This window comes from Elephas maximus, chromosome 3 (genome assembly GCF_024166365.1).
Source record: "Elephas maximus indicus isolate mEleMax1 chromosome 3, mEleMax1 primary haplotype, whole genome shotgun sequence".
NCBI classification, from domain to species: Eukaryota; Metazoa; Chordata; class Mammalia; order Proboscidea; family Elephantidae; genus Elephas; species Elephas maximus.
Genome location: NC_064821.1, coordinates 91,622,382 through 91,647,414, shown reverse-complemented (window position 1 = coordinate 91,647,414; position 25,033 = coordinate 91,622,382). Strand labels below are relative to the sequence as shown.

Here is a 25,033-nt window from a genome sequence, read left to right as displayed (position 1 = left end):
GTTGGCCCACCAAAGGAATCAGAAGAAGGCCAGTTTAATCCTTATGATGGAAGTATTCTGTGTCTTGACTGTGGCGGTGGTCACACAAATCTACACGTGATAAAATTGCATAGAACTAAATATATACACATATATACAGAGAAGTGAATGTAAAACGGGTGAAATCTGAATAAGGTCAATAGATTGTATCAGTGTCAATTTTCTGGTTGTCACATTGTACTATAGTTATACGAGATGTAACCACTGAGGGAAATTGTGTGAAGTGTTTATGGGATCTCTCTGGATTATTTCTTACAACTGCATATGAATCGCCAGTCATCGCAAAATAAAATGCAAAGAACAGGAAGAAAAGCAAAGAGAGGAGAAAGAGGAGGAGGAGAAAAGAAGGTAGTAGAAGGAGAAAAGGAAGAAGAAAAAGATGACAGTGGTGGCCAGTTTGGCTGAAGCAAAGAGGATGAAGGAGTATGTAGCATGAGTTGAGCCCAGAGAGCTGGTAAGGAAAAGGAGCTTACCATGGAGACTGAGAATTATCAGAGGTAGGAAGAAAATCAGGACTACTGAAGTGAAGGTGAGGAAACACTTTTAGAAGAAGGAAAAGACAACAGTGTGAATACCTCAAAGATCTTCTAAAAGAAGGAGCGTGTTCTTAAATTCACCAGGTCATTGGTGACTTTGGAGAGAGGTTCAATAGAGGCAAAGGCCAGACTGCGGTAGTGTTGAGAAATGAACGGGAAATGATCATATGTTGATAATAAGTGTGGACAGCACTTTTTTTCAAAAAGTTTTGATTGTGAAGAGGATGAAAGAAGAAGGAAGTAACTAAGTGAGGGGCAGGGGTGAGCAAGGTTTTTCAGGTGGTGATGGTGGTTGTTTTTCACAGCTGGGAAGACACCAGCACTGTAAGTGCTGATAGGAAGGAAGCCTTCAAAAGAGGAGAGGTTGAAGATCCAGGGGAGAGCATGCAACAGGTATTCAGTCGATACAGAGTGTTTTCTGAAGCAAATGATCAGGGGGATCGTTCCTGTGGGCCCAGTTTCTGGGTTCTGTTGTACCTCGCTAACTATTCTAAAAATGTTGCTATGCTTCCTCTTTCTGGAACATCTGGGCCATCAAGAACTACACAAAAACCACCTTGTCAAACTCCCTAGAGGGGGTTCAATTTCAGATCCCAGTCAAGGTGCTTCCTCTTTCAAAGGCCTATGTGGCTGGATTGGCCCCTCCCACAGCAGCACCTACTGCTGGCTCCCAGCAGGAGGGTGGATCCCCAAGGCAGCAGCAATCAGAAAAGTTTCCACTGTGGCTTCTTGCTGATAAACCCCAGTGTGACCAGGTACTCCTAGGGAATCCACATGGCTGGATAGAAGGCAAACTCTGTGACAAAAGACTTCATATCTACTTTGAAAGGACAATATGGCTGACTAGATAATCTAAACAGCTTGAAAGGGTATGCTCAGAAATAATAATCTCATTATATTTAATTGAATATAAATATATTCATTTCTTACAAGCTGCCACTAGCTTGGCCAGAGTGCTTAAGTTTTGTATTTATAAAATGGGTAGTACCTCATGGGATTGTTGTGCACAGTAAAATGAGAGAACATAAATAAAAGATCCAGGCATACATTAGATTCCTAATAAATTCACATTTCTTTTCCCCTTCTTGGCAGGACCCAAAATTTTCTTTCTCCAAACAAGTGTACAAATCTTGAGTCTGAGGTTCAAAGGGCTGGACCTAGAGAGAAAAGGGAGGTGTCTCAGGTATCTACCCTGACATGGATGGCCTTCAGGATAACACCATCTGTCCCTTAGACACGTTTTTGTACTTTTGGGAGACCCACTTCAAGAGAGCATCTGATTTAATTGTGAAATGAAAACCCAGATTAAATGATAAATTGAGGGTGGGCAAGAGTTTGCAAGAGAGACGATACTCATGTTATAAAAAAAGATCCTTTGCTTTATCACAAAGTTTCTTTAAATATGCGCTCCCCTGGTGCAATTAAGCATTTGTTTATAGATCATTAATTATCTGGCAGAGAGGTTTGGCTGGAAGGAATATGGCCCAGAGACACAGCTGGAGAGCTGGGAGCTTGTGCCAAATGAGAATCCGTCAAAACTAGAGACAGTAAAGCTCAGAATTGATTGCATAAATCAGGGATGAAATGGAATTGCTTTCCAAAAGTTGAATATGCAGGTACTCTGAGACCTCTAGCTAGAATGAATGGATAGGTGGTGAGCCATTCACTAAGTCAATCAAGAGGAGAACTGGTAGGGGGTAGTGGTGATAGGAAGTTAGCTCAATTTGGGGCATTTTGAGTTAGAGGTGCTTGTGGGACATCTAGGTGGAAAAGAGAGTCTAGAAGGCGGAGGAATATTAGCACTAAGCTGAACTATTTATAGCTTTCTGGAAGTGCCAAAATTTGTTCACATTCCTCTACTTCTCACACACTAAACTTTCCAGCCCAAATGGTGTCTCTCCTCCCCACCTTCCCATACCTGCTGAGCTCCTATTCATCCTTCAGGTGTCAGCTCCAACTATCCTCTCTGGGAAGCCTTCTCTGCCTTCCTTAGGCAAGCACAGGCCGTCCTCTTCCTGGATAAACTGCATCCACTTATACATACCTCCATTAGCACCCAGGCTCACAGTATACTCTTCCTGGATTAACCAAGATTACATAATGTAATAAACGTAACAGGCCCAGCTCATAAAAAAAAAAAAAAAAGTTTTTTGGGAGTCAATAAATGTTACTCCATTTCTTCTGTTATAATTTGTTCACTTGTATGCCTCCCATGAAAAACTTATTTCCTACAGGGCAAGGACCACTTCTTGCGTGTCTCTGTCCCAGCACTTAGCCCAGGATCTGGCATGGAGAAAGTGGCCTGGGAAATATTTTTTGAATGATTGACCATAAACTTGTGCTTTCTACATCAGACTTTGTTTATGCTTTGTGTACACCACTGTGTACCAAGTTTGCACATTTTTTTTGTATGCTCTCTCATTTAATTCTCTTCAAACACCTTGCGGGGTGAGTCTCCCCACTCCACAGATGAGGAAACTAAAGTCAGAGAAGTCAGGTGACTTGCCTGGGTCTGCACAGCTAATGGACTGTGGAGCAACAGTATGAACTCGGGTTTGTCTGATTTCCAACCCAGGTCATTCCACTACTTTCTAATGTCTTTTCTTTCCTTCATATTTAGTAGTTTCTTTGAAAGTCCAGACTGTCTCAGCTGTGCTTAAGGCAATCCCCCTCCCACCCACCAAAAAAAAAGGGTTGGGTCCATGCTTTGGCCAGAGTGTTAGAGAATTTACAGGGCCTCTTGGGGTGGCGGGGAGAGGGATAGCAAGGGACTAGGAAATAGTACAGAGGGAGCAGCATGGAAGTTACCTTCCCTTTGGGTAGGTAACTACCCAAGGAGAGAGAATTAGGAGGTCCTAACCAGAAGCGGCTTCTTCAGTGCTAAACCTTGAAAGTGCTAATTCTATGTTTTTCTAGGGCTAGGTAAGCTAATGCCATGGGCATGGATGACATTACCTTTTACTGAAGGTTTTCCCCTGTAATCAAGAGAATGCTTGGCAGTGTAGGGAAGAGAAAAGGCCCACTCAAAGCTGGGTTCCAGTACTGATTTGGCCAATGACAAACTCATTGACTTTGGGGACCATTGTCCATCCTGGGCTTCAGTTTCATCATCTCTAGAATGAGAGGTTTGACGTTAGGTTCTCTAAAGTCACTATTCTTGGTTTCTGCTTCTATAGAATCTGTTTCTGTTTTTTATAACTCTATTTTAAGGTGTTTATTACATTGCCAAGAAAAAAAGAGGAACCTTCAGGATGAAATTTCTGTATGCCAAGGAAAAGATTTTTTTTTCTTTCTATTTTCATTTTTTGCATGTAAAATTCTGCTTTGCTTCTTCTGGGTTCATCTTTTTATTCTGATAACCCTCATGAGTTTTCTCAGTGGCAACAAGTACTCTCTGGCATGGCCTTTCCTTTTCTTGATTCCAAAGATAAGGATTTGCTCAAAAACAGTTATAACCATGTGGACAGTGCTTGTCTGGCTCTTATGCTAATAAATCTATTCTGTGTTCTTGCCATAACCTATCCAAACAGAGAGATGGAAGGAAAAAGAATGCCTAGATCTAGCTTGTTTAGCTTGGGGGTAATTTGCAGCCCCTTTGCCAAGTATAAGCATGCTGATTTCACTTCCTGCTCTGCTTTCAGCATCTTGAAAAGGTACAGGCCTTAAGTGAACATTTCCTGGCAGACTCTTTCCTCCTTTGATAAACACTGAGTATCTCAAGTGGAAAAATATACCTTGCTGTTTGTGCAGTTGAGGTCTGCCTTCACCTTGGGAGTGGTTAAGAGTCAGAGGGATACGAAGTTTTGAGCATTTCATCTTCAAAGGCCACAACAACAGAAATGAGTTGGCTTGGAAAAAAGAATGTTTCTCTCGCCGAGGGTTCACGTCCCAGCTCTCACCTGAGCTGGTAAGCTTGGCTGCCAGAGGACCACAAAGTCCTTCTCTGGTGACTTACAGTTTTTGATAGCTTTTGCATATTCCAACAGAAAATTTAAATCTTCAAGCTTGATGTGTATGTCCCCTTTCCCTACTTTTCAGGAGTCATCTTTGCATCTTGTTCCTAAGGAACCAGAGGACAGGATTTGGGGTTTCCATCCAAATATCCCTTACTCTACCCAAACCATAGCTGGTGCTATCAGATGTATCAGTTAGCAGCAAGAGGAGTACAACCTCCCATATTCTACATGGAGTTGGTGATGGGAGTTAACATACCCACCTAATGACAAACAGCATGCCAGGGACCGCAGGAGACAATGCAGCTACCTACACTGCCATGCGTTCTCTTTACTTCGTAACTAGACAGGCCCAGGTCCGGCTCCAGTGTCTGACTTGGGCTCTCACTTTCCATCTCTGACTGTCAGTTTGTGCGTCTGTAAAGTAGAGATAACAACAATCACTTCCCAGAGTTGTTACGAGGAATGCATGTGAAGCACCTAGAATTACCAAGGACAGAATAGGGGGCTCAATAAAATAAACTTTAGTCCTCTCCTTTGCCTCTTCCTTCTTTTACATATATTATCTCATTTACTCCTTTCAACAATGCTCAAATATAAGTGTCATTTTTATACTTTACAGATAAAGAAACTGAGTCTGTCTGATTCGTCTCTTTATTTCAAGTACTAAGTAGATATTTTGGCACATAATAAGCCTTCAATAAACTAATGAATGTACAAGTAAGAAAGTCTTAGAGGAGCTAAGAATCTTGCCCAAATCTTTATAGTGAGTGTCTCAAGATAAGTTAGAACATAAGGCAGGGCACCACAGAAAAATTCAAACAAGGAGACAAGAAGAGAACTCAGAAACGGGAACAAAAATACATAACATAGTTCATCTTCTTTTATAATTAAGAACCCTGTTTCACATTTCCAAATGCATGTTTTAAATATACAAAAAAAAAAAAAAAGAACATGACTTTAAAACTAGACAAACTCAGCACAAGTCCCAAAACTTCATAAAAGTACAAATCTTACTCAGTTGGGTCCCAGCTTTCTTAAACCAGGCAGACTGCCCCAGCATTTGCCAGCAAGGGATAGTGGGTGGCATACTGCAGTGAGGAGAGGATACTTTTCCACTCAGAAATGACTGGCTCCTGGAGATCCATGCCTGCCATTACCATGTGGCTTCCTGAAAAGGAAAAAGTAATAGAGACTCTCCCAGATGAGAATGAAAGACAACCGACAGTTTCTGGAACCTGCTATGAGTGAGCCACTGGACATGCCAGATACTTTACATGCATTGTCTAATTTAGACCCCATAACAACCTTTGAAGGTATACATTATTGTTCATTTTGACAACTGACAAACTTGAGTCAGAGATTTGTCCACGGTCCCACAGCACCTGTGTGATGGAGTACTTGAACCCAAACCTGAGTACAGAATCTGTGTACTGTTCACATCATCTTGTCTCATAGCCTCTTCTGTGCCATGCAACCTCTCCAGAATGGGTCCCACAGCAGAAACAGAATTTGGTGTTTAGAGACACTTTGATGGACCCAGTAATGTGCAGCCTCACTGGCAGGGTGGAGAGGTAGGGTCCTGGCCAGTTACCTACTCTGCCTACCAGTTCACTTCAGCTGCTCCCTGCCGCTTCATCCAGAGTCCCATGTACCCTGTACATCTTTTTCCTGTCCATTCTATGTTTTAGGAAAAAAATGCCTTGCTCTTAACTGATTATCTCATTTTTCTCTATTCTTTCCTCTTTCTTCTCTATGATAATAAAGTTATGTCTGAGGGAAAAGAAAGGTTTTGATATTCTGCATCCCAGCACAACCACTACCAGCAGTAACAGAATATGTGAAAAAGAGCTACCAAAAGAAAATGTGTTGTATATATCAGTTGCTTTTCCGTCAGAACATAAACACTTAAAGGTCAAAGACTTGTTTTTCATGGACTGGCGTAATAGGTGGCCCTGCTGTGCTACTAAAGAAAGTGGTTTTGAGGTAAATAAAAGAAAGCCTTCTTTACACTATGGATGGAAGCTAGGACACTCCCACCAGGATGGAAACATCAATGAACTCCAGGGTGCTCGTTAGGAAATCTGAATGTCAGTGCCTTCCAGGATCTTATCTAAACCAAACAAGGTATTCTGAACAAGCCTGGAGAACCAGTATACGACCATTTGAGCATAGATGCCTCATCTCTCTCACCCCTGGAAGATGCCCTTTACTGAGGCACTCAGGGGGAGCCATGGTTGGGGTGGAAGTCCATGGCTTGGGCTCTACACTCAGGTGGCTTGGGTTTGAATCCTGCTGGCTCCACCACTTACTCCTGTGGAACCTTGGGCAAGTTACCTCGTACCCCATGCCTCAGTTTCCTCAACTTTAAAAGGAGGTTAGTAATAATAGTACCTACCTCTCATGGTTGTTTTGAGGATTAGATGAGAAATATATATAAAGCCTGGCAAGTAATAGACATTTCATAAAGCCTCATTACTATTATCCTTACTGTTATTCCTATTTCTCCAATTAATAGCAGGTAAGAACTTTCTTTGGTCGCGGAGGCCTTCGCAATTCTTACAGAGATATATCTGACTCTTGTTGTTAGTTGCCATCAAGTCAATTCTGACTCATAGAGACCCTACATACAGCAGAACAAAACACTGCCTGGTCCTGCACCACCCTCACAATCATTGTTATGCTTAAGCTCATTGTTGCAGCCACTGCATCAATCTATCTCGTTGAAGGTCTTCCTCTTTTTTGCTGACCCTCTATTTTATCAAGCATGATGTCCTTCTCCAGGCACTGATCCTTCCTGACAACATGTCCAAAGTATGTGAGTCAAATTCTCGCCATCCTTGCTTCTAAGGAGCGTTCTGGCTGTACCTCTTCCAAAACAGATTTGTTCGTTCTTTTGGCAGTCCATGGTATATTCAATATTCTTCGCCAACACCACACAATTCGAAGGTGTCAATTCTTCTTTGGTCTTCATTATTCATCCTACAGCTTTCACATGCATAGGAGGTGATTGAAAACACCATGGCTTGGGTAAGGCGCACCCTAGTCTTCAAGGTGACATCTTTGCTTTTCAACACTTTAAAGAGGTCTTTTGCAGTAGATTTGCCCAATACAATGCGTCTTTTGATTTCTTAACTGCTGCTTCCATGGGTGTTGATTGTGGATCCAGTAAAATGAAATCCTTGAGAACTTCAATCTTTTCCCCATTTATCATGACGTTGCTTATTGGTCCAGTTGTGAGGATTTTTTTCTTTATGTTGACGTGTAAGCCATACTGAAGGCTGTAGTCTCTGATCTTCATCAGTAAGTGCTTTAAGTTCTCTTCACTCTCAGCAAGTAAGGTTGTATCATCTGCATAACACAGGTTGTTAATGAGTCTTCCTCCAATCCTGATACCCTATTCTTCTTCATACAGACCAGCTTCTCGGTTTATTTGCTCAGCATACAGGTTAAATAGGTATGGTGAAAGGATACAACTCTGGCCCATACCTTTCCTGACTTTAAAGCATGAAGTATCCCCTTGTTCTGTTCGAATGACTGCCTCTTGATCTATGTACGGGCTCTTCATGAGCACAATTAAGTGTTCTGGAATTCCCATTCTTCACAATGTTATCCATAATTTGTTATGATCCACACAATTGAATGCCTTTGCATAGTCAATAAAACGCAGGTAAACATCTTTCTGGTATTCTCTGTTTTCAGCCAGGATCCATCTGACATCAGCAATCATATCCCTGGTTCCGCGTCCTCTTCTGCATCTGGCTTGAATTTCTGGCAGTTCCCTGTCAATATACTGCTGCACCCAATTTTTAATGATCTTCAGGAAAATTTGCCTGTGATATTAATGATATTGTTTGATAATTTCCGAATTCAGTGGGATCACCTTTCTTGGGAATAGACATAAACATGGATCTCTTCCAGTTGGTTGGCCAGATGGCTGCCTTCCAAATTTCTTGGCATAGGCAAGTGAGTACTTGCAATGCTGCATCCATTTGTTGAAACATCTCAATTGGTATTCCATCAATTCTGGAGCCTTGTTTTTTGCCAATGCCTTCATTACGGCTTAAACTTCTTCCTTCAGTACCACTAGTTCCTGCTTATATGGTACCTCCTAAAATGGTTGAATGTTGACCAATTCTTTTTGGTATAATAACTCTGTATATTCCATCCATCTTCTTTTGATGCTTCGTGAGTCGTTTAATATTTTCCCATGAATCCATCAATATTGCAACTAGAGGCTTGAATTTTTTCTTCAGTTCTTTCAGCTTGAGAAATGCAAAGCATGTTTTTCCTTTTTTGGTTTTCCATCTCCAGGTCTTTGCACATGTCATTATAATATTTTACTTTGTCTTCCTGAGCCGCCCTTTGAAATCTTCTGTTCAACGCTTTTACTTCACCATTTCTTCTTTTCACTTTAGCTGCTCAACATTCAAGAGCAAGTTTCAGGGTCTCTTCTGACATCCATTTTGGTCTTTTCTTTCTTTCTAATGACCTCTTGCTTTCTTCATGTATGATGTCCTTGATGTCATTCCGCAACTCATCTGCTCTTCAGTTATTAGCGTTCAGCACATCAAGTCTGTTCTTCAAACGGTCTCTAAATTCAGGTGAGATATATTCAGGGTCATACTTTGGCTCTCGTGGACTTGTTCTAATTTTCTTCAGTTTTAACTTGAACTTGCATATGAGCAATTGATGGTCTGTTCTGCAGTCGGCCCCTAGCCTTGTTCTAACTGTTGATATTGAGCTTTTCCATCGTCTCTTCCCACAGATGTAGTCGATCTGATTCCTATGTATTCCACCTGGTGAGGTCCACGTGTATAGTCACCATTTATGTTGGTGAAAAAACGTATTCGTAATGAAGAAGTTATTGGTCTTGCAAAATTCTATCATGCCATCTCCAGCATCGTTTCTATCACCAAGGCCATATTTTCCAACTACTGATACTTCTTTGTTTCTGACTCTCGCATTCCAATCTCCGGTAATTATCAATGCATCCTGATTGTGTGTTCTATCCATTTCGTACTGCAGAAGTTGGTAAAAATGTTTAATTTCTTCATCTTTGGCCTTAGTGGCTGGTACATAAATTAGAATAATAGTCATATTAACTGGTCTTCCTTGTAGGCGTATGGCTATTATCCCATCACTGACAGCGTTGTACTTCAGGATAAATCTTGAAATGTTCTTTTTGATTATGAATGCAACACCATTCCTCTTCAAGTTGTAGTTCCCATCATAGTAGACCCTATGATTGTCCGATTTGAAAGGGCCAATACCAGTCCATTTCAGCTCACTAATGCCTAGAATATCAATGTTTATGCATTCAATTTCATTTTGATAACTTCCAATTTTTCTTCGATTCATACTTCATACATTACAAGTTCTGATTAATGGATTTTTGCAGCAGCTTCTTCTCATTTTGAGTTGTGCCACATCAGCAAATGAAGGTCCTGGAAGCTTGACTCCATCTACATCACTAAGGTCGACTCTACTTTGAGGAGGCAGCTGTTCCCTAGTTGTCTTTTGAGTACTTTCCAATTTGAGGGGCTCATCTTCTGGCACTATATCAAACAATGTTCTGCTGCTATTCATAACGTTTTCACTGGCTAAATCTTTTCAGACATAGACTGCCGGGCCCTTCTTCCTAGTCTGCCTTAGTCTGAAAGCTCAGCTGAAACCTGTCCGCCATGGGTGACCCTGCTGGTATTTGAATACCGGTGGCATAGCTTCCAGCATCACAGCAACATCATGCCTCCACAGTACAACAAACTGACAGACACATGGAGGACTACAGCCCTCTTATCCTCTGTTTTCTGGCTCAGAGAAGTGTCCACTCACACCGCGTAGTAACTAGGTGATTGCCAGCAAGTTCTAATTCCCCAGCCATCAAGAGAGCATGTAACATTTCTCTAAAGAAGATATTCAGGCAGCCAACAGATACATGAGAAAATGCTCTCGATCATTAGCCATTAGAGAAATGCAAATTAAAACTACGATGAGATTCCATCTCACACCAGCAAGGCTGGCATTAATCCAAAAAACACAAAATAATAAATGTTGGAGAGGCTGCGGAGAGATTGGAACTCTCATACACTGCTGGTGGGAATGTAAAATGGTACAACCACTTTGGAAATCTATCTGGCGTTATCTTAAACAGTTAGAAATAGAACTACCATACAACCCAGAAATCCCACTCCTAGGAATATACCCTAGAGATACAAGAGCCTTCATACAAACAGATATATGCACACCCATGTTTATTGCAGCTCTGTTTACAATAGCAAAAAGTTGGAAGCAACCAAGGTGTCCATCAACGGATGAATGGGTAAATAAATTGTGGTATATTCACACAATGGAATACTACGCATCGATAAAGAACAGTGACGAATCTCTGAAACATTTCATAACATGGAGGAACCTGGAAGGCATTATGCTGAGCGAAATTAGTCAGAGGCAAAAGGACAAATATTGTATAAGACCACTATTATAAGATCTTGAGAAATAGTAAACCTGAGAAGAACACATACTTTTGTGGTTACGAGGGGGGGAGGGAGGGAGGGTGGGAGAGGGTTTTTTATTGATCAATCAGTAGATAAGAACTGCTTTAGGTGAAGGGAAAGACAACACTCAATACATGGAAGGTCAGCTCAATTGGACTGGACCAAAAGCAAAGAAGTTTCCGGGATAAAATGAATGCTTCAAAGGTCAGCGGAGCAAGCGCGGGGGTCTGGGGAGCATGGTTTGCGGGGACTTCTAAGTCAATTGGCAAAATAATTCTATTATGAAATCATTCTGCATCCCACTTTGAAATGTGGCGTCTGGGGTCTTAAATGCTAACAAGCAGCCATCTAAGATGCAGCAATTGGTCTCAACCCACCTGGAGCAAAGGAAAATGAAGAACACCAAGCCCACATGACAACTAAGAGCCCAAGAGACAGAAAGGGCCACATGAACCAGAGACCTACATCATCCTGAGACCAGAAGAACTAGTTGGTGCCCGGCCACAATCGATGACTGCCCTGACAGGGAGCTCAGCAGAGGACCCCTGAGGGAGCAGGAGATCAGTGGGATGCAGACCCCAAATTCTCATAACAAGACCAAACTTAATGGTCTGACTGAGACTGGAGGAATCCCGGCGGCCATGCTCCCCAGACCTTCAGTTGACACAGGACAGGAACCATCCCCGAAGACAACTCATCAGAAATGAAAGGGACTGGTCAGCGGGTGGGAGAGAGATGCTGATGAAGAGTGAGCTAATTATATCAGGTGGACACTTGAGATTGTGTTGGCAACTCTTGCCTGGAGGGGGGATGGGAGGATAGAGAGAGAGGGAAGCCGGCAAAATGGTCAAGAAAGGAGAGACTGAAAGGGCTGACTCAAGACGGGGAGAGTAAGTGGGAGTAGGGAGTGAGATGTATGTAAACTTATATGTGACAGACTGATTGGATTTGTAAACGTTCACTTGAAGCTTAATAAAAGTTATTATAAAAAAAAAAAAAAAAAAAAAAAAAAAAAAAGAGAGCATGTAAGACTGTAGAAACCTGCTTGAGCCATTAGTGACTTCAGCATGCTTGTTAAATTCAGGGACTTGGACATAGGAGGCCATGATTTAAGGAGCCACAGATAATGTAGTCAAATCTTCAGTATACACAAAATGAATAGCTACTGAAGCTATGGATGCTCGGGAATGATAGATATGGGACTTTCCCATGAGATCTAATTCTAGATTCCTAGGTGAGGATTTAAGCCTCTAGGAGCATGGGAGTGGGGATTTTAACCCCACAGTCAATTCAGCTCCACGTTGCCACAGGATTCTCTGAAACAAGGTGTGTATCAAAACCCTGGCTTTGGATCAAAGAAACCAATGTTCAAGTCTTTTCCATGTGACTTATTGCCTAAGTCTCAATTTCCTCATCAGAAAAATGGCCGGAATAATAGTTCCAACCTCATGGAGTGTTTTGAAAAGATTAAATGAGCTAATACATAAAGTTAACCAAAACCAAACCCTGTGCCATTGAGTCAATTCCGACTCATAGCGACCCTACAGAGTAGAACTGCCCCATAAAGTTTCCAAGGAGCGCCTGGCGGATTCGAACTGCTGACCCTTTGGTTAGCAGCCATGGCACTTAACCACTACACCACCAGGGTTTCAATACGTAAAGTAGCCAGTACAATTCTTATTACGGAAATCAGTCATTTTTAGTTCCCTTCTCATTGCTTTCCTCTGGTTTTATATTGAATTTATGGCATGGTTATGAGACATTATTAAGAAAATCAGAGATGTTCTGGGTTTGCTGTGTGCTTCTGAGATGACTGAACCCTCTGTATGAATGTTCTCTGACACAGAATAGCAACCCAGAGTAATCAGACAAAAATCGAGGAAAGAATGACAATGTTGAGTGGTTCTGTCCCAGTGTGGCCCTGTGAAGGACAGGCATTTTGAGCCACAGGTTGCTCAGAATAAGCAGAGATGGTAATCAGAGAACTAACATGAGGAGGTTACCCTTTTATCCTCCAAATAACATTGGAATCGTCAGAGGCATAGGCATTGGAATTGTCAGAGGCATAGGATGAAGCATGCATCACCCTAGCTGAGTAGGGGGTTAGAAACTCAGTAACTTCCAGCCAACACCAGGGTAAGAAAGAACTCTAGCTCTGTGGGAGGAAGCAGAATCACCATCTTGTTTCCAGGGAGGTCCATGGACTGTGTCAGTGACGTTCCTGATACTATTGTATTTTTACTGGTATGAGCGTCTGTCAACTATGTGTGATTGTCAACTTGGCTGTTTTTATGCTGTGTGCATTTTCTGTAATTACTTCCATTTAGTCCTTCCTTTTTTTTTTTTTCATAGTTAGAAAAGCATTTTGAAATGTCATCCTGAGTAGTGATGCTAAGGAAAAATTAGGAAAGGGGCTTTTATCGGTGTTGGGCCAGACTATGGGAGCCAGACATGGTGGCAGCCCAGAAACAGACATTCACAAGAGGAAGGTGAAGTCAATGGGACACATAGAGTCCTTGGTAAACCTCTCCCTCATTGTGTTTGGGGACTTTAAATGACTCAACAAGTGTTTATTTAGAGTGTCTCAGGTGCCTGGTATTGGTCTAGGTGCTAAACACACAACAGTGAAGAAAACGAGTAAGGTCCTTTCTCCAGTGGAACTTTTAATCTAGTGGCAGAGACAGACATTAATAGAATAAATATATAATTATGTACTATTGTAAATGCCATGAAGAAAAATATAAGGAGCTGTGGAAATATATAATAGGGATCTGAGCTTCTCTGAGGAAGTGACATTTCTGCAGGAAACAACAGGATGAGGTAATTTAATAAAGGAAACCAGAGGCAGCTTCTAAAGCTTGTTGTTGTTGTTAGCTGCTGTCAGGTCGGCTCCCAACTCATGGTGACTCCGTGCACAACGAGATCACAACATTGATGAGATGTGATTGGTTGAACTTGACTTACAGTCTGCTTGATCTGAACATCAAGCTAAGATGCACATTCACAAGGCTTCAGATTGCTAAAAGGCTTCTGCATTTTATATTTTATATAATGCACAGACGTTTATTTCTTCTTAGAAAATACGCAACAAAGTCCATTAGAAAGAATGAATAGCCCTAATGTCTCAGAGGTGTTTGCTGAAGGTTTGGGCAAAGCCCATAGTTTCAGAAGCTCTTGAACGTTTGAGATCTGAGGGGTTCATTTAATTTGCCTCATTGTGGAGCTGCATAAAAGGAAGCAATACATCTTCAAAGCTTACTTACTGTGGCCTCCCCTGTCATCAAAGCTCCTATATTCTACCTGGGGAAATGAGTGAGATAGACATGATGAAATGATGTGATGTGATAGCATCATATACAATGATACCATCTACTACTAGAGAAAAAGAGTGAACTGTGCAGAGTAAAACTTCCGACCGTATATGACTTAGTAATAACACTAGTGATGGTGGCTGCCATTTATTGAATACATCCGTTATCTTATTTAATCAATACAGTGATCCTTTGAGGCATATAGAATAGGAAACTGAAGTTTAGAGAGACTAAATAACTTGCTCAAGTTCATTGGTCACATAGCTATTAGTGGAAAAATGGGGATTTGAGGCAAGTTATGTGTGACTCCAAATATATCAGCTTTCTGATACATTTTTAGGACAAACAAGTACAGAAGAATTTGTAGAAGAGAAGCATTAACGGGGATTGGAGAAGTCAGCGAAAGCAGAATGGCTGATAAGATAAAGAGGGGCACAGGAATTCCTGGCTAGGGAAATAGCCAAGACCAAAGACAGGGGAGGATAGAGTAAGCTGGTGACTGGGGGACATGGAGGCTGCAGGACAGTGTGAGTCAGGTTCAGTGGGAGCTGAGGTTGGAGAGCTGGGGTGGGTGTCCTGGTGAGAGGTTGCACAGCATAGAATCCCAACAGGGATGTGGTAGAGTCTTAATCTTAGGACATGAGTCTAATCTCACAGGAAGAACAGTGTGCAGGTAAGAGTATGGCTTGGAAGTCAGGACACCTGGGTCCCCAGTTGCTGGATGACCCTAAATGGGTAATTTAGTCAAATGAGCACATGGGTTCCCATCATCGTCCCTTTGGAGAGAGAAACACTGATTTCAGTGGGGCTGCCCTGTAACAAACAGGCCTGGCCTCCTTTTCGTGAACTTCACTTAGAAGGCATTCACTGAGAAAAACCCAGGTGCAGAGATCTGTGAACTGTAATGGGGCTAAGGAGAAGAGAGTGGGGTCAGAGCAAAGTACAGATAGCAAATAGTAGAAGTTGCTCTTTGTGGAGCTTGTAAGGACTGAGACAGTGATTCAGAAAAGACTAAGTACTAAGAGCCTCTTTGTTGGCTACAACCTGTACCTATAGGCTCTGGTTTGAAGGGGGTGGTACTTGGGCAGAAAAGTTCTGGGGTGCTTGGAGAATAATCATCCTCACTGTTCAGCTCATTAGATTATATTTAAGAAACATTTATTGGGTATCTGCTCTGTATCAGCATGGGGATAAGAGCTCTCATAATGATAACTATAAAAATAAATATGATAATAACAATAATAGTAACTATCATTTATTGAGGACTCACCATATGCCGGCACTGTGCCAAGCACTTCACGTGGACTATCTCCTTTAACCCTTACAACAGTCCTATCAAGTGGTATTGATATTCCCATGAAGAAAGTGAGGCTTAGAGATTAAGAAATTTGTTCATGGCCCCACAATAAGTAGGAGGCAGAGCCAGGATTTGAAGTTGGGCCACACACTATGATCTACTGTCACCTATTCACATTGGTATGTCATTTTTCAGATGAAGAAATTGTGCCTCAGAAAGGTTAAGTGACATTTTGAATCACTGTATATTTTCCTGGAAAATAATAATAGCTATGACATGTTGAGTATTTCTTCTGTGCCTGGTATATTACTAAAATCTCCTAACTCAGAGGTCCTCAACCTTGTCTGCACATTAGAATAATCTAGAATAATTAAAACAAACAAGCAAACAAAACAAAAGCATCAATGCCTAGGCCCCATCCCAGATCAACTGAATTAGGATCTAGTGGGGCAGTGAGGTAGAATGAGATCTGGAAGTATGGTAATTTTTAAGTTCCCCAGGTAACTCTGATACACAGAGAGGACTAGAAACTCTTCCCTTAATTCTAACAACACTTTCATGTGTTAGATATTAAAAGCCCCACTTTTAAAAGAATCATATCAGATTACTATGAAAAACTGTACTCAAACAAATTTGAAAACTTAGAAGAAATGGATGAATTCCTAGAAACACACTACCTACCTAAACTAACACAAACAGAGGTAGAACAACTAAATAGACCCATAACAAAAGAAGAAATTGAAAAGGAAATCAAAAAACTCCCAACAAAAAAAAGCCCTGGTCCAGATGGCTTCAATGCAGAGTTCTACCACACTTTCAGAGAAAAGTTAACACCACTACTACTAAAGGTATTTCAGACCATAGAAAAGGACGGAATACTACCAAACTCATTCTATGAAGCCACCATATCCCTGATACCAAAACCACATAAAGACACCACAAGAAAAGAAAATTATAGACCTATATCCCTCATGAACGTAGATGCAAAAATCCTCAACAAAATTCTAGCCAATAGAATTCAACAACATATCAAAAAAATAATTCACCATGACCAAGTGGGATTCATACCAGGTATGCAGGGATGGTTCAACATTAGAAAAACAATTAATGTAATCCACCACATAAATAAAACAAAAGACAAGAGTCACATGATTTTATCAATTGATGCAGAAAAGGCATTTGACAAAGTTCAACACTCATTCATGATAAAAACTCTCAGCAAAATAGGAATAGAAGGAAAATTCCTCAACATAATAAAGGGCATTTATACAAAGTCAACAGCCAACATCACCCTAAATGGAGAGAGCCTGAAAGCATTCCCATTGAGATCGGGAACCAGACAAGGATGCCCTTTATCACCACTCTTATTCAACATTGTGCTGGAAGTCCTAGCCAGAGCAATTAGGCTAGATTAAGAAATAAAAGGGCATCCAGATTGGCAAGGAAGAAGTAAAAATATCTCTATTTGCAGATGACATGATCTTATACACAGAAAACCGTAAGGAATCCTCCAGAAAACTACTGAAACTAATAGAAGAGTTCAGCAGAGTATTGGGATACAAGATAAACATACAGAAATCAGTTGGATTCCTCTACACCAACAAAAAGAACATTGAAAAGGAAATCACCAAATCAATGCCATTTACAGCAGCCCCCAAGAAGATAAAATACTTAGGAATAAATTTTACCAGAGATGTAAAAGACTTCTACAAAGAAAACTACAGTACACTTCTGCAAGAAACCAAAAGAGACTTAGTAAGTGGAAAAACATACCCTGCTCGTGGATAGGAAGACTTAACATTATAAAAAATGTATGTTCTACCAAAAGTGATTTATACATTTAATGCAACCAAATCCCAACAACATTCTTTAATGAGATGGAGAAACAAATCGCCAAGTTCATATGGAAGTGAAAGAGGCCCCGGATAAATAAGGCATTACTGAAAAAGAACAACAAAGTGGGAGGCCTTACTTTACCTGATTTTAGAACCTATTATACCACCACAGTAGTCAAAACAGCCTGGTGCTGGTACAACAACAGATACATAGACCAATGGAACAGAATTGAGAATCCAGACATAAATCCATCCACATACGAGCAGTTAATATTTGATAAAGGCGCCAGAACAGTTAAATGGGGAAAAGACAGTCTTTTTAACAAATGGTGCTGGCATAACTGGATATCCATTCTGTAAAAGAATGAAACAAGACCCACACCTCACTCCATGCACAAAAACAAGCTCAAAATGGATCAAAGACCTAACTGTAAAATCTAAAACGATAAAGATCATGGAAGAAAAAATAGGGACAACGTTAGGAGCCCTAACACACGGCATAAATAGTATACAAAACATTATTAAGAATGCAGAAGAAAAACTAGATAACTGGCAGCTCCTAAAAATCAAACACCTATGCTCATCCAAAGACTTCACCAAAAGAGTAAAAAGACTACCTACAGACTGGGAAAAAGTTTTTAGCTATGACATTTCTGATCACCCCCTGATCTCTAAAATGTACATGATACTGCAAAAACTCAACTACAAAAAGACAAATAACCCAATTAAAAACTGGGCAAAAGATATGACCAGACACTTCACTAAAGAAGACATTCAGGTAGCTAACAGATACATGAGGAAATGTTCTCAATCATTAGCCATTGGAGAAATACAGATCAAAACTACAATGAGATTTCATCTCACTCCAAGGGTGGCATTAATCCAAAAAATCACAAAATAATAAATGTTGGAGAGGCTGTGGAGAGATTGGAACACTTATACACTGCCAGTGGGAATGTAAAATGGTACAACCACTTTGGAAATTGATTTGGCGCTTCCTTAAAAAGCCAGAAATAGAACTACCATATGATCCAGCGATCCCACTCCTCGGAATATATCCTAGAGAAATAAGAGCCTTTATACGAACAGATATATGCACACCCATGTTTATTGCAGCACTGTTTACAATAGCAAAAAGATGGATGCAACCAAGGTGCCCATCAACAAATGAATGGATAAATAAATTATGGTATATTCACACAATGGAATACTACCCTTCGATAAAGAACAGTGAGGAGTCTGTGAAACATTTCATAACATGGGGGAACCTGGAAAACATTATGCTGAGTGAAATTAGTCAGTTGCAAAAGGACAAATATTGTATAAGACCACTATTATAAGAACCTGAGAAATAGTTTAAACTGAGAAGAAAACATTCTTTTGTGGTTACGAGAGGAGGGAGGGAGGGAGGGTAGGAGAGGGGCATCCACTAATTAGATAGTAGATAGGAACTACTTTAGGTGAAGGGAAAGACAGCACACAATACACAAACTGGACTATACCAAAAGCAAAGAAGTTTCCTGAATAAACTGAATGCTTCGAAGGCCAGCGTAGCAGGGGCAGGGGTCTGGGAACCATGGTTTCAGGGGACACATCTAAGTCAACTGGCATAGTAAAATCTACTAAGAAAACATTCTGCATTGCACTTTGAAGAGTGGCATCTGGGGTCTTAAACGCTAGCACGCAGCCATCTAAGATGCATCAATTGGTCTCAACCCACCTATATCAAAGGAGAATGAAGACTACCAAGGACACAAGGTAATTACGAGCCTAAGAGACAGAAAGGGCCACATGAACCAGAGACTACATCATCCTGAGGCCAGAAGAACTAGATGGTGCCCGGCTACAACTGATGACTGCCCTGACAGGGAACACAACAGAGAACCCCTGAGGGAGCAGGAGAGCAGTGGGATGCAGACCCCAAATTCTCATAAGACCAGACTTAATGGTCTGAGACTTGGAAGGACCCCGGTGGTCGTGGCCCCCAGACCTTCTGTTGGCCCAGGACAGGAACTATTCCCGAAGTCAACTCTTCAGACATGGATTGGACTGGACAATGGGTTTGAGGGGGATGCTGGTAAGGAGTGAGCTTCTTGGATCGCGTGGACACTTGAGACTATATTGGCATCTCCTGCCTGGAGGGGAGATGAGAGGGTAGAGGGGGTTAGAAGCTGCGAAATGAACATGAAAAGAGAGAGTGGAGGGAGAGAGCAGGCTGTCTCATTAGGGGGAGAGTAATTGGGAGTATGTAACGAGGTATATATGGGCTTTTGTGTGAGAGACTGACTTGATTTGTAAACTTTCACTTAAAGCACAATAAAAATTATATATATATATATACAAAAAAAAAAAAAAAAGCCCCATTTTGCGTGTGAGAAAAGTTAGGCTCAGAGAGATGAACTGTCTTACCCAAAGTCACAGCAAAGATGTGGCAGAGTCAGGATTTAACCCCTGGCAGAAAAAAAAAAAATTATTTATTTATTTTTTTCTGATTCCTTTGGCCCTCCAAGGTGTCACCTACACGAAAAGTTGTCATTCCCTCCAAGTAGCCTGGAAGAGTTATCCAGGTCGTGTTCGCTGACCTTGATAGTGCTCAACATGCAACTCTCCTCTCTTTCTCCTTCCCTCCTCCACTCCACAGCCCCTCCCTTCTCCTGCCCAACACTCGATACCCAGACTTCATGATCAGGGGTTCACATGGACGAACTAGGCTGAAGACCCTACTTCGGGGTGGCAGTACCCAGTTCCGGGTAATGCCCACCCCAGGCCTCCAAGTAGCTCCAGATCCTCCTGGACGCCTATTCCTTCCTTGAATCAACCTGAGGAGACAGTGGCTCTGAACTCACAGCACAGCAAGTTCCTTTTTGGGGTGAGGGAGTAGGGGGAAGCAGAGACTTGAGAAATCAAATCAAACATAACAGTAAAAAAAAAAAAAGCAAAATCATGAGAAAATGTGGTCAATCATTAGCTGAGAGGCTGAAAAGACACGCTCCAATTGCTTTAAAATTTCACAGAATCCAGGTCTCCTTAAAATAGTTTTGCAAAGTACATTGAGAATTCCATGCAGTAATATGAAACATAAGTCCCATTGCTGCCACTGAACATGCTTCAGCTGGCTAAACCCAAGGAGCTTGACATTAACCCAAGGCTCTGCAAAACCCTGCAGGAAAGCACAATGGAGACATAGTTGCAAAACTGCCCCAGATGTGTACATTTTCTGCTCCATTAAAATGACTTGGATGAGAGGCAAAGTACATTTGGGAAAGAGGGAGTCAGGGAAGGAGGAGGGACAGGACAGCCAGCCTTATCACAGGCTTCCCTCTCCCTAGTCTTGCCTCCCCTCCAGTCCTTTCCCCATACTGCTTTCTAGAGCCAACTGTCTAAAATTCAAATATGACCACAAGCCTTCCAGGGCTCCCCAGAGCCAAATTGCTTTCCTCTAAATCTCAGTTGTCTCAACTCTATAATGGAATTAATAATATCCACTTTAAGGGTTTGCGGTGAAAATTAATTGAGATCATGTATATACAAGGTGCCAGGAATGGCATATGATTTATAGTAAGATTTGGGGGATGGTACATATCACAGTTATCATCACTGAAACCAGGTCATATGAGAAAACAGGTGAAGGAAGTGAAGAAAGCTGGGCAGAAGAAGAGAATCTCCTGGGACATAGGATCCCAAGTTTTCCCATGTCTGAAGGGCTGGCATGAGACTGGTGATGGAGAACCTTGTACGGCTGCCAGAAGGTAAAAGATTCTGGCTAAGCATAAGAAAGATGTTTCTAACAGTCAGTAGTATCAGATGTTAAGGGGTGATCTAGACGGTAGTGAGGTTTCTGGTTTTAGAACTGTATAAAAAGAGATACCTGGATGACCATTCGGCAGGGATACTGAAGATGGATTCAACCAAGATTTGGATGAACTCGATGTTTTTACTGCCTCTTTATGTCTGAAATCTGTATTTTTGAACTGCCTTTGCTTGCCAATCAATGAATCATCAACATCTTGAATTTCTGGTATGTGTGAAGCATGGTCTCCTGGTCAATGAGGAGATATTATGATTCAGTTTTCACTAAGGCAGAGGAGGCACGGTATGGCACATAGGAGGTTCTCCGTGAGACTGAGCTAACAGATTGATTGTGTGGGTCACACAGGAAGCAGAAACTCTGGGTGTCTCTCTGTTGCCCTTAGACTATCTAAGCATGTGTCTTTGAACATCCAGTGTCTGCCATTCCTTCCCTAGAATCCATTCTGTGTACCTACATGCAAAACGTATTTGGGTTCGAGTTTACTCTGTTGGCACCCCTGTCCATTGTTTCTTCTCTTCTTCTTTCTGGGTTCTGGGGGAATGGAACTGCCTTCTAATAAGAATTATTGTTATTGACTTGGGTAGGGAAGTGATTTGAATTTGAGGGTGCAGTAATATTTAATGTGTTCATAAATGCATCAGTCTTAAAAGAAGTGGAATCAATGTTCTGCCTTTATTCACTGGTCATGGGAAAGCCAGAGTTGGGATTCAGCTTCAACTCTGAAAAAGAGGGACAGACTTTCAAGAACAACTGTGCAAGGGGTCTTTTACTCATGCTTTCTCTGTGTCTTTAAACATAGATGTTTCTTAAGCATTTACTCCTCAGCCCTGTGCTAGGTACCTAGGATGCTGAGGTAACTCAGTCTTTATGTCTGCCCTCAAAGAGTTCTTATTCTAGTGAGAGGAAATAAAAGATTCTGGGCAAAAGAGTAAAAATGACTGCCTGTGCTTGGGGAGTGTAGGTGGTTGGGGAAGACTTCACAAAGGCGATGACATTAGACCAGTTTTCAGGTTAGTTGAGGTCACCATGCACTCGGGATGAAGAATGTCCAGGATGAGGACAGAGCAAGCATAAAAGCTTGGAACCTGAAAAACCATGTTGTCTTGGGACATGTCAAATAGTTTCATGTGTCTAGAGCATACTGTGTCCAGGGAGGTGTTGAGAGACGAGACTAGTAATAGATTTTCAGGTCACCCTCATTTAGATGCACAGAGATTGGCCGTGATGCTACTTGAGATCATTTTGCAAACACAGTCTACAGCTTGATGGACTTTCATTAAATATAGTCAATTCTGCATGATCCATCTTGTAAATTATTGAAATCTTGCTACACAGTACTTCTTCTTGACCACCATAGGGAAATATTCTTAAAATAACTCATTTAAGATTAAACCAAAACCAAACTAAATCCATTGCTGTCACGTTGACTCTGACTCATAGCGACCCCATAGGACAGAGTAGAACTGCCTCATAGGGTTTCCAAGCAGTAGCTGGTGGATTCAAACTGCTGCCCTTTTGGTTAATAGCCTGAGCTCTTAACCACTGCACTACCAGGGCTCCCATTTAAGATTAGTTCAAAGAAATCATAATCATGAAGACAAATCTGCTGAAACAATGCAGAGCGGCCCTCTTTTTGTATAGGGCACGTGGTAGGGCCAACATCTGCATCAAAATGACTCATCACGGTCATACCTGGTTGGCACTGTGTACACACCAGTGAGCTAGTTTACAAGAACTTGATTTGACCTGTGCATTTGGATCTGGGAAACATGCGTTGATGGAGTTCACCTGTATAACACACTCCCCAAACCCTAGTGAAAATGGTTTGGGAGTTTTGGCTTGTCTGCTTCACCAGGAGTGCAGCCGATATAAAAGGTGAGCCCAGTACCTTGCTATTATAATGTTTAACATTTTCTGACTACAGAAGTAATGCCTGCTTTTGCAGAAAATTGTAAATACATATACAAAAATGCAAGGAGAAACACTCGCCACTACTAGGAAACTTCAAGACAATCATTGTTAACATTTTGGTACATTTATTTTGTTTGCTTTTTTTTTTTTTTTCCTTTTTATGTATAGCATTGAGTTGAATCTACTGTTTCCATTAAACATTCCTTTATAGAACACTTCTATCACTGTAACATAAATATTTATTTATACTTTTTATACTCCCCCAACAGATGATAAAGGCGGAGAAGACTGAGAAGTTGTGTTGTTCATACAGTAGCTAATTTTGGGCACAAGAATCCAAAACTAAGACTCAAGTTCTAATACAATGTCTAACTCTGCAAGGCCCCAGGAATCCAGGTGTTTTTTTGTCCCATCTATTCATCTCTTTACCATCAGGGCCTACCCTAGAACCTGGCATGTAGTAAGTACTCAATCGATATTGGTTCCTCGAATAAAATAGTTAATGGCTGGCTGGCCATTAAAAATGTGAATTTTTTATTATTATTTACCCAAAATTTATTGAGCCCTTACCAAGTGCCAGGTCCTGGGCTAGGCAATGAGGATATAAGTAGGCTAATTCCCTCTGATGTGGGAGACAGAACAAAGACTGGTGTACCACAGAGCCCCGTTCCTGAACTCCTCAAAGTGTTCCGGAAATGCGAGCTAGCCCTAGGCCTGCCTTCCTCAGAGCACCCCTCCATTCCCTGCACTTTTCCAACTGGTCCCAGCTCAGCATGCTGTGGAAGGGGTGCTTCAGTGGATGTAGATGACAGGAAGAGGAGTAGAACTTCTCCATCAGGCTGAGAGCAGCCCTTGACAAACCCTCCACCACCCAAGCCAGCTGGCCCAACTGGAAATCCCAGATAAGTCCCAGTTCTGATCAAAACTGGTTTGGCAGCTCTTGGGGAATATTTCTTTCTGACTGACCCTCCTCGCAGAGGGAGTTGGCAGTTTTGCAAAAAACAAAACAAACAAACAAAAAAGCGAACTAATGAGGCTGCGGGAGGTGGAGTGGCTAAATTTGAAACACTCCAAAATTCTGTTCGCTTGCAAATCCAAGTTTACATTTGGGATTCAAACAAGATTGCCCTCTCCCACCTCGCACATTCATTCTCTCGCATTCCTCTCCTTTGCATTGCAGTTCTCTTGCAATGCAGTTTATTTTGCACCGTGGTGTTGATGCAATATAATCCTGTCCGCAGCGCGACTTTTTATCAATGCATTTTTTTTTTTTTTTTGCAATGCTATTGTTTTTATTATTATTTCAAATTCAACCTGAATCGCGCTCCGGCTGTGATTGCTCGGGTCTGACTTTGCGAGTGGCGGTGCGCTTCCAAACCCCCCTCATCCGCCCCCAACCCCCCTTTCTCCCTCTCCCTCCCTTTTCCGCGCCCAGGCGAGAGCAGCCGATTGGCAGAGCGGTGCTTTCAGGAACAATAACAGTGGGGGGAGCCCGGGTCCCGGGGAGCCGCCCCCGCCCCCGGCCCGGCTGCGCGGTTCGCGCCCCGCGTCGGGTCCCCCTCTGCGCCCGCCCTGCGGGCTGACCGGCCCGACCGGGGCCCGCCCCCGGCGCTCACCATGTACGCCTTTGTGCGGTTCCTGGAGGACAACGTCTGCTACGCGCTGCCCGTGTCGTGCGTGCGCGACTTCAGCCCCCGCTCGCGGCTGGATTTTGACAACCAGAAGGTGTACGCCGTGTACCGGGGCCCGGAGGAGCTGGACGCCGGGCCCGAGAGCCCCCCGCGCGCCCCCCGCGACTGGGGCGCGCTGTTGCTCCACAAGGCCCAGATCCTGGCGCTGGCAG

General features: G+C 42.1%; 1 protein-coding gene and 1 long non-coding RNA gene across 4 annotated transcripts in view; one reads left to right on the top strand and one right to left on the bottom strand.

Annotated features, from left to right (window-relative positions):
* Window positions 1–1,099: 1,099 nt before the first annotated feature.
* Window positions 1,100–24,909, bottom strand: LOC126073073 (uncharacterized). The gene is made up of 3 exons (XR_007516651.1): window positions 24,807–24,909; window positions 5,546–5,699; window positions 1,100–4,945 (listed from the first exon to the last, which is right to left on the bottom strand). It is a non-coding gene; the product is annotated as an uncharacterized LOC126073073 (long non-coding RNA).
* The window catches only part of BEND5 (BEN domain containing 5), a 352,434-nt gene continuing 352,052 nt past the window's right edge, over window positions 24,652–25,033 (top strand). For 2 of the 3 annotated variants that reach the window (XM_049879235.1, XM_049879234.1), the window contains exon 1: window positions 24,652–25,033. In XM_049879235.1, the coding sequence (XP_049735192.1) occupies window positions 24,808–25,033 (226 nt within the window). In that variant the 5' untranslated portion in view covers window positions 24,652–24,807. The other variant, XM_049879236.1, reaches the window with a different exon arrangement.